Here is a 12,296-nt window from a genome sequence, read left to right as displayed (position 1 = left end):
GATCATATGATAGTTCTATTTTTAATCTTTTGAGGGGCTTCCATACTGTTTTCCATAGTGGCTGCACCAATTTCCATATCCACCAACAGCACAAGAGAGTTCCATTTTCTCTGTGTCCTCGCCAACACTGTTATTTTTTATCCTTTTGAAACTAGTCATTCTGACAGGAGTGAGGTAAAATCTCAAGTGGTTTTAATTTGCATTTCCCTGATAATGAGTGATGTTGAGCATCTTTTCATGGGCCTATTGGCCATCTGCATATCTTCTTTGGAAAAATGTCTAATGTAGATCCTCTGCCCATTTTTTTATTGGACTCTTTGTTTTTTGATTGATTGTTTGTTGTATGAGTTCTTTATGTATTTTGGAGATTAATCTCTCATTGGATATATGATTTGAAAATATTTTCTCCCAGTCAGTATAGATTGTATTTTCATTTTGGTAATGGTTTCCTTTGCTGTGCAGAAGTTTTTAGTTTGATGTAGTCCCCACTTGTTTATTTTTGCTTTTGTTGCCTTTGCATTTAGGGTTAGATTCAAAAATTTATTGCCAAGACTGACGTCAAGTAGCTTATTGCCTATGTTTTCTTCTAAGAGCTTTATGGTTTCAAGTCTTAAATTGAAGTCTTTATTTTGAGTTATTTTTGTGTATTGTGTACAAAAGTGACCTAGTTTCAGTATTTTGCATGTGGCTGTCCAGTTTTTCTTGCACCACTGATTGAAGAGACTGTCCTTTCCCCATTGTCTATTCTTGCCTCTTTTGTCATAAATCAATTACCATATATGTATGGGTTTATTTTTGAGTTCTCTATTCTGTTCCATATAGTGACAGTTTTACTTCTCCTTTTCCTATTTGGATAGTTTTATTTCCTTTTTGTGCCTAATTGCTCTGGCTAGGACTTCCAATATTATGTTGAATAAAAATGATGAGAGTGGACATGCGTGTCTTGTTCCTGATCTTAAAGGAAAAACTTTCAGCTTTTCACCATTGAGTATGATGTTAGCTGTGGGTTTGTCATACATGGCTTTTATTACATTGAGCTATATTCCCCATATCCCCATTTTTTGAGAATTTTTATCATTAATGGATGTTGAATTTTGTCAAATTTTTTTCTGCATCTATTGAGCTTATCATATGATTTTTAACTTTCATTTTGTTAATGTGGTGGATCGTGATGACTGATTTGCAGATGTTGAACCATCCTTGCATCCCTGGAATAAATCCTACTTGATCATGATGTATGACTCTTCTAATGTATCATTGAATTTGGTTTGCTAATATTTTGTTGGAGATTTTGCGTCTGTGTTCATCAAGGATATTGGCCTATAATTTTCTTTTATTGTCATGTCCTTGTCTGTTTTTGGTATCAGGGTGATGCCAGCCTCATAAAATGAGTTTTGTCTTTAAATTTTTGGAAGAGTTTGAGAAGGATAGGTAGTAAATCTTTGAATGTTTTGTAGAATTCACCAATAAATCCATCTGGTCCTGAAACTCGTTTGTTGGGAATTTTTTGATTACTGATACAATTTCCTATTAGTAATTGGCCTATTTAGATTTTCTATTTCTTCATGATTCAGTCCTGAAAACTCTCACTTTTTTTAGAATTTAATCATTTCTTCTAAGTTGTCCAATTTGTTGGTGTATAATTATCCATGGTATTCTCTTATGATCTTTTCTAATTTTGTGGTACTGGTTATAACTTCTCTTTCATTTCTGATTTATTTCTTTAAACCCTCTCTTTTGTTCTTGGTAAGTCTAGCTAAAGGTTTGTCAATTTTGTTTATCTTTTTAAAGAACATGCTCTTAGTTTTATGGATCTTTTCTCCTGTCTCTCCATTCTCTATTCCACTGAGACCTTTCCTATTTCCTTCCTTCTATTAACTTTAAGCTTCATTCTTCCTTCATTTTCTGGTTTCTTAAGGTGTAAAGTCAGATTGTTTATGTATGCATTCATGGGAAAATGTGAGTTCAGGATAAACCTATGCTGCTATCTTGGACCACACCTCACTTTGAATTTTTTCAGACTTTGATTGTTTTCATTTGGAATCACATGGCCTGCTGGACAAGCAGTTACTGCCTTAAAACCAAAGCCAAAACGAAACAAACAAACAAAAAACAACACCACCAACAAAAAGCAAAACAAAAACCCTACTATATTAGAAGAACTTTAGAAGGTTATTTTCTCTGTATCTAGCCCCTAAATTGCTTACCCCAAATATTTTAATGTTTGGCTAATATAAGTGTTACTAAATAATGTTTAGGTACTTGGCACTGCGCTATGCACAAGGGAGATGAACTTCTGCTTTAATCAATTTAATTATATAGTAGGACGATATTTACTTGATGCTCTTATGTCTGCAAGTGTTTATTTCTTATATCGGTTTCTTATTCTGGGTTTATTAGAGATGTCTGAAGGTCTTAATTAGGAAGAACATAGTAGTTTTGAGAAACATGTCTCTTCGTTTTTAACCTGATTTATACATGCTTTATATCTGATTTATATTGTATCTTCATTTATATCTCTTGATTTTTATACTTTAAGGCCATGCCTCTCAAACTGATGCACCTCTGCCCAGCCCCCAGTGTCTGGACTGCTTGGTTGGTAATTTTTACCCGATCGAAACTCACTTTGTCCCCTCAGTCCATGTCAATATTTAAAGATGATTTTCCTTCCAGATAATCAGTCACACCTACTCCAGTTAAAAATCCATTAGACAATGAAAAGTATTTATCCTTTTATTTATTTATTTTTATTTTTAAGTTATCTCTATGCCCAACATGGGGCTTGAGCTCACAACCCTGAGATCTAGAGTCATATGCTCCGCCGACTGAGCCAGCCAGGTGCCCTGAGGCTTCACAGTTTTGAGGAAAAGCAGCCCGCTGTTTCTTTCCCAACCCTGCATTACTGTGCAAGGAGGCTGAAAAATATTTATCCTTAAAAGGGACAGCCAAGCAGTCCTTGCCCCGCTGTGTAGCTCTGGAATCTTTTTTCCTAATCAAAGAGAGAGTCACCATTTAGTCAGTATAGTCTATGCTAGGCGCTGTTCTCCGTTCCTTATGTTCATTATCTCATTTCACCTTATAACAACAGTGTTATGTCAGAGTTATCGATGAAAAAAACGAAAGTTTAGTGAAGTTAAGTCACTGATCAAAGCTCACACAATAAATGGCTGCTGAGACGCAGACCTATTTCAGACTCGAAAGTAGTGATTCTCAACCCTGACTGTGCATTAGAGTCATCTGGGGAGCTTTAAAAATAATAATAAACTGATTTGGCATAGGGTGGTGACCATCAAATCCATCAATTATATCAATCTCTGCGATTGAATGTGGACTTTTATTTAAAGGTTTTTATTTAAAGAGTATTTTTCAAAGCTCCCATGTGATTCTTTGTGCAACCAGGACAGAGAAACTGCTCAAAAGCCTGATTCTTTCTATAGTGGGATGTTTTCTTTCCAAGACTTAAAATCAAGCAAATTCTTCTTAAATAATCAGTAGGGCTAGTGATTAAAGTGCAATTTTCCTATGATAAAATTATTAATAAGATTCAGCATTACTATTACATGTATGTATATTATCTCCAGTTACTAAAAACTTCCACTATATAAGAAGTTTTGTCAACTTTAGTTGACTATAAGCCACTATAAGAAGCCACTATAAGAAGGACATTCTATTAAAAAAAAAAAAGTACCTGTTATGCATCACCTTACTTATGCCTTGAAATAATCTGGTTAAATATTATCACTTCCATTGTACAGAGGAGAAAATATGTGTTTAGAGAGGCCAGATACCTTTCTCAGTATCACCTGGGTACTAAGGGGGCACAGCCAGGGCTCGTGGGCTTGGAACCTCCCTTCTTTATAACAAGAAAAGGCTGTGGAAGGAGAATCAATTGGCAAGGCTGATTACTTTGAAATTAATAGTTTTCTCTAACTGAATATTTCTTAGTTCTCCATTTGCTTAAATGAAAATATTTTCACTTCCAGGATAGGATCGAAAGAGCAAACTCATTTTCTGCACATTTTAACATAAAAAGACAAGTTTCAGGTTTTTTACTTTGGAATGTTGTATGCCTGCTGGATTGGACTGAGCATATGACATCATTCTGCCCAGTGATGTGGAAATCCCCAGTCTGGAATTCCTCTGCTATTAAAACAGAGGCATATTCTTATTGCTATTTATTCTAGAACATAATTCTGTTTCTGGCACTGTCCCAGACGTAGTTTCCACTTGGTGTTTTCAGGATAATTATTGAATCCCAGGGTTGTTGGGATTTTACCCATCATTTCAGAGTAGGGATCTGGTTTTGTAGTAGGAGAACAATTAAACAAACCTAGACAAGTTGTCTTTTGAAAGCATACATTTATTTAAGGAACTGTGCTCCCGAAGAAGAGACTTGGATAAGAAACTGTGGTCCAATGAGAACATGGAGCTCTGGGAATTTGGACAGTAAATGCTTTCACTGAAGAAATGACTGAATATTATCTCAGGATCAAATTCATAATCCAACTTGCATGCATAATACAATGTATCTAGAAGTCACAGTGTTGTTCTCCTATTGTAGCAACATCAAGGGAGAGGAAATATTTTAAAAGAACGTTGTTTCTCCTTCAAATAATATTTTTTCTCCTTACACATAATGAGAATCATACAGGTAATTAAATTTTCCTCTTCACCTTGGCCACCAGGAGACTGAAAGCTAAACAAATTGCTCATGCCCTGCAAAACTGTGTTCTAAATTTTCCTCCTTGTCTTGGCCTTTTATCATAATTTTTCCTTTAATTCTAATTACTCATGTTTTCGTAATTATATTTGTTCATAGAACATCTTTAAACATTTTATGAAATATGGCAAGGGATAAACTAATAGTGAAATCCAACTCCTGCTAAGTCCTATTTAAGTAATTTATTAAACGAATTAATGGAAAAAGTGAACTGAGTAATGTAATACATATTACAATTGCAAAAGATGATTGATTCTAGCCTGTTATGTACACAATCCTCAAGAGAATTACAAGGCTTATGAAAGCAGTAAAGAACACCCACCCAACAAACTCCCATTCTCTGGCAAACCATATCCTTTCTCCTATGGCATGTTGGTTATACTATCTTTTATATTTCAAACTACAACTTCTCAGGGACACAATGTACTACCAAAATGACTATCCACACACAGAGCTGTACCATTCTGTTTCTTTCTAGGCAGTACATATACATACACTTCCACGTGCTAATTTATAGTACTGCTTTAAAAAAAAAAATAACAATGAGTATGTTATATTGAAATCAACAGGGTTGTTAAGGTTGTTAAAATTCCAAATTCAGGAGTTATTTCCTAGGTTAAATATGATCTATAATATACTTCTTTTTTTCTCAGGGTGAATTGCTATAGCGTGGTATCTGCCCAGTGCCCCTTCGGTGGATTCAAGATGTCTGGAAATGGAAGAGAACTGTAAGGATAACTTTCTATTAAGATAAATGCTTCCCTTGATCAAAATGATTGTCACCCCAGCGAATCGCTCCATAGCTGCTACTTAAATTAAAACCTGCCTCTGTTCTTTCCTGGAGATTCGTACTGTCAAATAGCTCTTAAATGCTGGATTTAGCCCCTAAGTGCAAAAAAGTGATGGCAGAAGGGAAATATATTAAGCTCCTACTATTCATAAGGGACCATACATTACATTGGTTATTGAAATATTGCCTACTTTTAGAGTTTCTTGCTGTATATAAGAATGTGATCTCTCTGGGAAATGTTTCCAAAAAGGAAGCAAAAACTACAAATTGATTCCTGTAGGAAGTGTGAAAACGTAAGAATACTCTAGTCATTCAAATATACCTCTTAAGTAGATTAGTGCCTTTATCTCAAAAAGCTTCTCAGTGTAGGAAGAGTAATTCTCATTTGATGAAATATTTTGATATGGAATCTAAAGTTTTAAATGATCCGAATTAGTTATTTTTGCACTAACATATAAACTGAAAAGGAAATTTGACTAAGGAAAACATGTTTTATAGTCATGACTAGATTGAGAATATATATATAAATTCATTTACAAGCCTTCAAGTTGCTTTTGAAACCTGGGTATATAGACTTTTTAAAAATGTACATATACATATGTATACACAGAAAGTGGTGACAATATATTTGGTTAATTTTGTTACCAATACATTTTAAAAGTCATTTTGTTATCAATACATTTTAAAAGTCATGAGGAATAAAGACACATCATATACAAACCTTATGGAATCAAACATAGGAAAGCTGCTCATTCTGTAAATAGCAAGTAAAAATGAGTCTCAGTTTCTAAAGGTCATGAATACATTAAATTGCCATCTACTTTGTCATTTAAATAAGTCAGCAAAATTACAATGAAGCAGTCATCTTTGGGGAGCCAGTAAAAACGAAGAATGATAAAATGATCCATCCTCCTTCTCAATATATGTTCATTAAGTATTTTTGTGTATATTAGGGCCTCGGAGCCCGAGATACATGATACCACATCCCATCCTCCATATAATTGTGGTGGCAGGAGAAATTTGTAAAAAAAAGTCATGCAAAATAACCTACTCACACTATAAAGTAAACAGTCATAGACGGGGAGTTCTTAAGTCACGGAGGTAGAAAATCAGGTAAAATGCAGAGCACAGCACTGAAGGACAGAAAATCTGGGCACCACCAGAATATAACATTCATGGAATTGCTCCACTTCTCACGGTTTTCATCTGTCAGATACAATCAGCAATCGCGGGTGGGGACAGGAGGGGGAGAACAAAGTAGAGACTCTATGAGCTCCTTTCCATACTTAAGATGCTGTAGTTTTAACCCTTGTGGGAACTCAGTGGATAAGAACTTACTGGCAGCTGACAGAGTCAGAGAAGACCTCACAGAAAATACAGGACTTGATCTAGGGCATGAAACAAATGTAGGATGTCAGGAAGCAGAGAAGGGAAGCGTTCTTGAACAGTCGGTTACATGTGGCATGTTGGGGGGTTCGTGAATTTGGATGCCTGGTGGGGATTTATGGTGTTGGAGAGTATGATGTCAGTTAAATAGGATACAGATTAAGAAGTCTTGTATTCAAGAAAATTGGCTTACATTTTGTTAAGGAAGCAGTGAAGAGCCATGGATATCTTTAGAATGTTGGTGGGGAGAGAGAATGGCAAAAGCTCGACTCATAAAAAGAACATGGTGTCCCAGAGGAAGGATGATGGGGCACTAGCCGACCTGCACTTGAACCCCAGCTCCATCTCTTACTAGCCACACAGCCTGTTTTGAGCCTCCGTTCCCTCCTATTTAAAATGGAGATGCTAACAAGCCTCCTGAGAGTGAAGTGACAAACTGTGTGTCCATTCCCCAGTATTCTGTGACCAGGTGGGGACTTGGCAAATGGTTCTTTCGTTCCCTGGTTCCTTTTCTTTATAATATCCATTATTAGAGAGTCCCTTTGCAGAACTAATTACTGTACAAAAAGCTGTAACAAAGGTTGGGTTATTCGGAAGGACAGTTAACTCATGGCTAGCCCAGCTACCTAACACATTTTCCTAGGAATGTTGAAGATAAAACAATCAAAAGGGACAAATTGACTAAAGTAGACCAAGTATGGCAATTTTGTTGAATACAGTTTGGTCCAACTTTAAGGTTGAGGCATAAGAAAAGCAAGTAAGAGAGAGAAATGGAAAAATAAGAATCAAACATCAAGGGCGCCTGGGTGGCTCAGTTGTTAAGCATCTGCCTTCGGCTCGGGTCATGATCCTGGGGTCCTGGGATCGAGTCCCAGATCGGGCTCCCTGCTCCGCGGGAAGCCTGCTTCTCCCTCTCCCCCTCCCCTTGCTTGTGTTCCCTCTCTTGCTGTCTCTCTCTCTCTGTCAAATAAATAAAATCTTAAAAAAAAAAAGAATCAAACATCAATAATTTCTTAAAATTCTGTTATGTGAATATAGATAATTTCCTTCTATATCTATATAAACACAAAGAGAAGAGTAATGCTGTAATTTTTTACTGCAAAAACTCTGGCTGAGGATGCTGTTAATGTCTACCTGAAACCAAATTTGGTGAACTTAAAACAAGTCATTTGCCCCAAGATGTTTAAAGAGAATTACCGAAGCAATAAACTTACATGACTCCCAAGAGTTCAATTACAATTTATCCTTAGAGATAGAAAGGTATAATTGATCAGTTGGGAACAGAGTCCTCAAAGAGCCAAAAATAGTGGTGCGCAGATCTCAGCATGGTTGTAATACTAAGTGCCCGGACCTGGGATTGGGTTTCCGATCATGGTGCCGGCACTGGAATGAGTCAAATGATAGAAATTCCTTCCTTGGTGTAATTGTACTAGTTTTCACTTCAGTTAACATAAGTCACTGGAGACTTTACTAGTATACGTACCATTGCATTAATTGGTTCTTGGCACCTTCACAAGATACTTCTTTCCTCCTGTCCTTTGCAGAATAAGGGGAGCATGAAAGTGTTACAAACTACTGGATTTATAGAGAAAGCTCATGTGAATATTTTTTTGTTCAGTTATATTCGCCAAGTCAGTCCAGCAAACATTATCCCCGTGACTACTTAAGTAGCACCAGGCTCAGTTCTGGGTACAGAGTGAAAAACAGATGTAACTTGCTTACTAGGACCTTATTACTACAGTGTGGACCCAGGTGAGAAGCAAGGATGTCAAGTGGAAGTTTGTTGGAAATACAGAATCTTGGACCTCTTCCCAGACCTAGTGAAACAGAATCAGCATTCTAATAAAATCCCGGGTGATTGGTACCTTGAGGATTTTAGAAGTACAGGACCAGTAACTCACAGAGCAGCAGGATAAAGAGAAGTGTCAAACGGATGTGTTTGTGTTATATCGTAGACACAGGAATGTCTATGCATCGTAATACTTAGGAGCAGGACTTATTTCAGCCCGAGTATGACAATAATCACACTTAGTACTCTCCTGAGAGTTTCAAGTGTCCATGTCACCCAAAATACAATGGAAAGCCCATTGGCAAAAATCATGGGTTAATTTATCTAACTTTGTGAGATAAAATACTTACTAAAATATTATCCTTTAATGGGTTTCAGACAACTGAGGCTAAGTCCTTTAATTACTTTGAAGAACATGTTCATTGAAGCTTTTAGAAGGTATTTTCAGAAGCTTAATTGCCCAAGAAAATAATCAGCGTTAAGAGGATTAGGTTACCCAGGAGAAAAAGATGTCTTCTACATACCTGTCTACGGCATCAGAAGGAAGGGGTAGAAAAGGATCAAGATCATTTTCCTCTGTAAGCCTACATGTGCCCGAGTGTTATAATTTTAAGAGTGCTGCTATGTATATGCAATTCAATCCTCTCATCAAAACAATATAGAGAATAACGAACTCAATGCTTTTAGTCATTTCTTCAAAAGATGGCAAATCAGTTTCCAAAACTGGTAGGAGCTCTCGATAAACCCAATAACGGGATACCAGGATCCTAACTGATTGACTCAGGTTAATTCTTGATCACTTGGGTTGGATTTAAGAGTTATATAAGCAAATGGCAGGGGTTGCATGAATAGAAAAACCCCAAAACCACAAAAAGCCCAAAGGTCTGAATTTGGGCCAATGAACCCTCTCTTCTCTCTCTCAAAACAAACAAACAAAAAAGACAAACAAACCAACTCTAACAATAAAGGTCAGCGTTTTTGTTTTGTTTTGTTTTCCCAAAAATCAAGAGATACTGTTAAAACTACAGCTAGAAAATATTTTGTTTCAAACCGTATCAGGGCACGTTAGCATGAAAATTCCCTCTTATCATTTCTGGGCCAATCACACACAATAAAAATGTTAAGCTAAGCTCTACTTGAATTTATAGTTTTACTCCACTACTCAAGTGATTATATATTACGATTTCTCCTTTTGTACTATTATCTGTCTTATGTATTCGAACCTAAACTAGAAATGGTAAGATTCTTGTTGGACTGAACTGTCTTTTGTGTGTGTGTGTGTGGTGAGCTTGTTTATAGTCAAATAGAACGATGTCAAAACTAGACAATTTATGTGAAAATCAACAGAATGTAATAGTCATTTAAAATGCCAAAAAAAAAAAAAAAAAAGGCTTGAAAAGGTTCCCCACAGGGGGATTTATGTGAGACCAGATATCTTATGGTTGGCTGGCTACTATTTGAAATGCTTCTGTACACAGAAAATATTTTCCATTGTCCCTAGCCAGATAGGCAAGAACAAATTTGTACTAAATCATGGACTATGGTACATTTGCACTGCTGTGCTAAATTCTGTGGGTTTCTCCCCCTCTCTCTAGGGGAGAATATGGTCTCCACGAATACACAGAGGTCAAGACGGTCACAATGAAAATTTCTCAGAAGAACTCATAAAGAAACCACAAGAATGGAGTGAAGAATCCTCAATGACTAAGCATCTCCTATAGTCACTAATATATTGTAGTGGGTTTTAAATACACAATTGTTCTTTTCTTGATTTTTTTTTAAACATAAGCTAATCATATTAGCATTAAAACTACACATAGAAAATTTGACATGTAGCTTATTCTGAAAGAATCCTTTATCTTCTGATATGTGACCCTCAAGTCCTATCTGTAAAACAAGGATGGAGCTGATGTGAGATCTCTCCAAGCTCCGTAATAGTTATGTGCTTCTCCTTGTAGTTACTCATCCAGGATAATCATGTTATAGGAGAGGACCAGTTGTCATGTAGCTTCTTTCTCTAACAACCCCTTTAAGTCCTTAACACACCTTTGAGCTGCAGAGTAGATATGTTCTGTTCGCAGTAGTTGTGAAGTCATTAGAGTTTGTTGAAATGTTTCCTTGAATGTCATGTCTCCTTGTCAAATGAAGCAATGCCTGAAATACTTAGCTGTAATCTAAACATAAAGCTTAATAAAAACAACCTTGCATGATTTTTGTTAAGTTTGAATTTTTTTTTAAGAATTTATTTATTTATTTATTTATTTGAGAGAGAGAGAGAGAGAGAGGAGAACACGAGTGGGGGAGGAGCAGAGGGAGAGGGAGAAGCAGACTCCACACTGAGCATGGAGCCCCATGTGGGGCTCGATCCCACAACCCTGAGATCATGACCTGAGCTGAAATCAAGAGTCACTCAACTGACTGAGCCACCCAGGCACCCCTGGTTTGAATTTTTTAAGTAGAAGTTTTGGTTATGGTGATTTACTCTCCCTGTCACTCAAAATCAGTGTTAAATTGGGTATAAAGACCTGGGTGGCTCAGTTGGTTAAGCAACTGCCTTCGGCTCAGGTCATGATCCTGGAGTCCCTGGATGGAGTCCCACATCGGGCTCCCTGCTCGGCAGGGAGTCTGCTTCTCCCTCTGACCCTCCTCCCTCTCATGCTCTCTGTCTCTCATTCTCTCTCTCTCCAGTAAATAAATAAAAATAAAAAATCTTTAAAAAAAAAAAAAAAAAAAAGAAAAAAAGAATAAAAGTCAAATCCACTCATTCTCAAATAGGTAAAGAAACATATTTTCTTTTCCAGAGGAATTTTTTAAATCAATAGCAAACATTTGGGGTAGGTGGCTTCAGTCTTTCAGCAAACATTTATTGAGTTTCTAGAAAGTTCTGGGTGCTACATTAGGTGTGTACTATATGTTGGCTAACTGAACAACAACAACAGAAACAAACAAACAAAAAAACCAAATAGTTGAATAGTGGATGTTCCATTACCTCAAGATGATTTGATTTAGTGGAGAACAAAGACACCATACAAAAAAAAAGTTTTTTTTAATGATGGGTCATAGAAAGGGAATGAGAATTCAAAGAAACTGAAGAGCGTGGTAATAATGTACCAAAGGGGTAGGGATGACCTTTAACTGAGGGAACTGGAAATAGCCTCTTGAAGCAAATTTGACTGGATTTGAGCCTTAATAATGAGCAGATTTGCAGTGAATAAACATTCTCTCTCTCTCTCTCTCAGGACATGTTTCTTTGGGGGAAAAAATGGGAAAAATTCTATATCATATTTTCCTCTCTAGGAGTTTCAAATTGCACAGTGGTGTGTTCTAGATTCTGAGAAGTTCTACAACTTGTTTAGTTTTGTTTAATACAGATTTTCTCCCAAATTTATTTAACCATAGACTTTCCGTTTCTCCCACCCTCATTTAATACCTATTAACACTAAGGAATCCACATTGGAGGATGCTGTTATACGCAAAATATTAGCACTGAGCATTCTGAGGAGTGAGCTGGGGGGTCAAGGAGGAGCAACTGGTACAACACTCTGTGTGTAAACTAAAGAAGTTACATACTGATGCCCTCATACAAAGAACTTTCTGTCTGGGATCCCCTG

The 12,296-nt window shown here is 36.6% G+C and overlaps 1 protein-coding gene across 1 annotated transcript in view; it reads left to right on the top strand.

Annotated features, from left to right (window-relative positions):
- Positions 1 to 10,895, top strand: part of ALDH1A1 (aldehyde dehydrogenase 1 family member A1) — a 54,943-nt gene extending 44,048 nt beyond the window's left edge. Inside the window, exons 12-13 of the mRNA XM_036077746.2 lie at positions 5,374 to 5,448; positions 10,281 to 10,895. Of these exons, the coding sequence (XP_035933639.1) occupies positions 5,374 to 5,448; positions 10,281 to 10,353 (148 nt within the window). The 3' untranslated portion in view covers positions 10,354 to 10,895. The remainder of the gene's footprint in view (positions 1 to 5,373; positions 5,449 to 10,280) is intronic.
- Positions 10,896 to 12,296: the final 1,401 nt, after the last annotated feature.

Source organism: Halichoerus grypus, chromosome 14 (genome assembly GCF_964656455.1).
Source record: "Halichoerus grypus chromosome 14, mHalGry1.hap1.1, whole genome shotgun sequence".
Lineage (NCBI taxonomy): Eukaryota > Metazoa > Chordata > Mammalia > Carnivora > Phocidae > Halichoerus > Halichoerus grypus.
The sequence above is the reverse complement of the archived record's forward strand: the minus strand, read 5'-3'. Positions and strand labels throughout refer to the sequence as shown.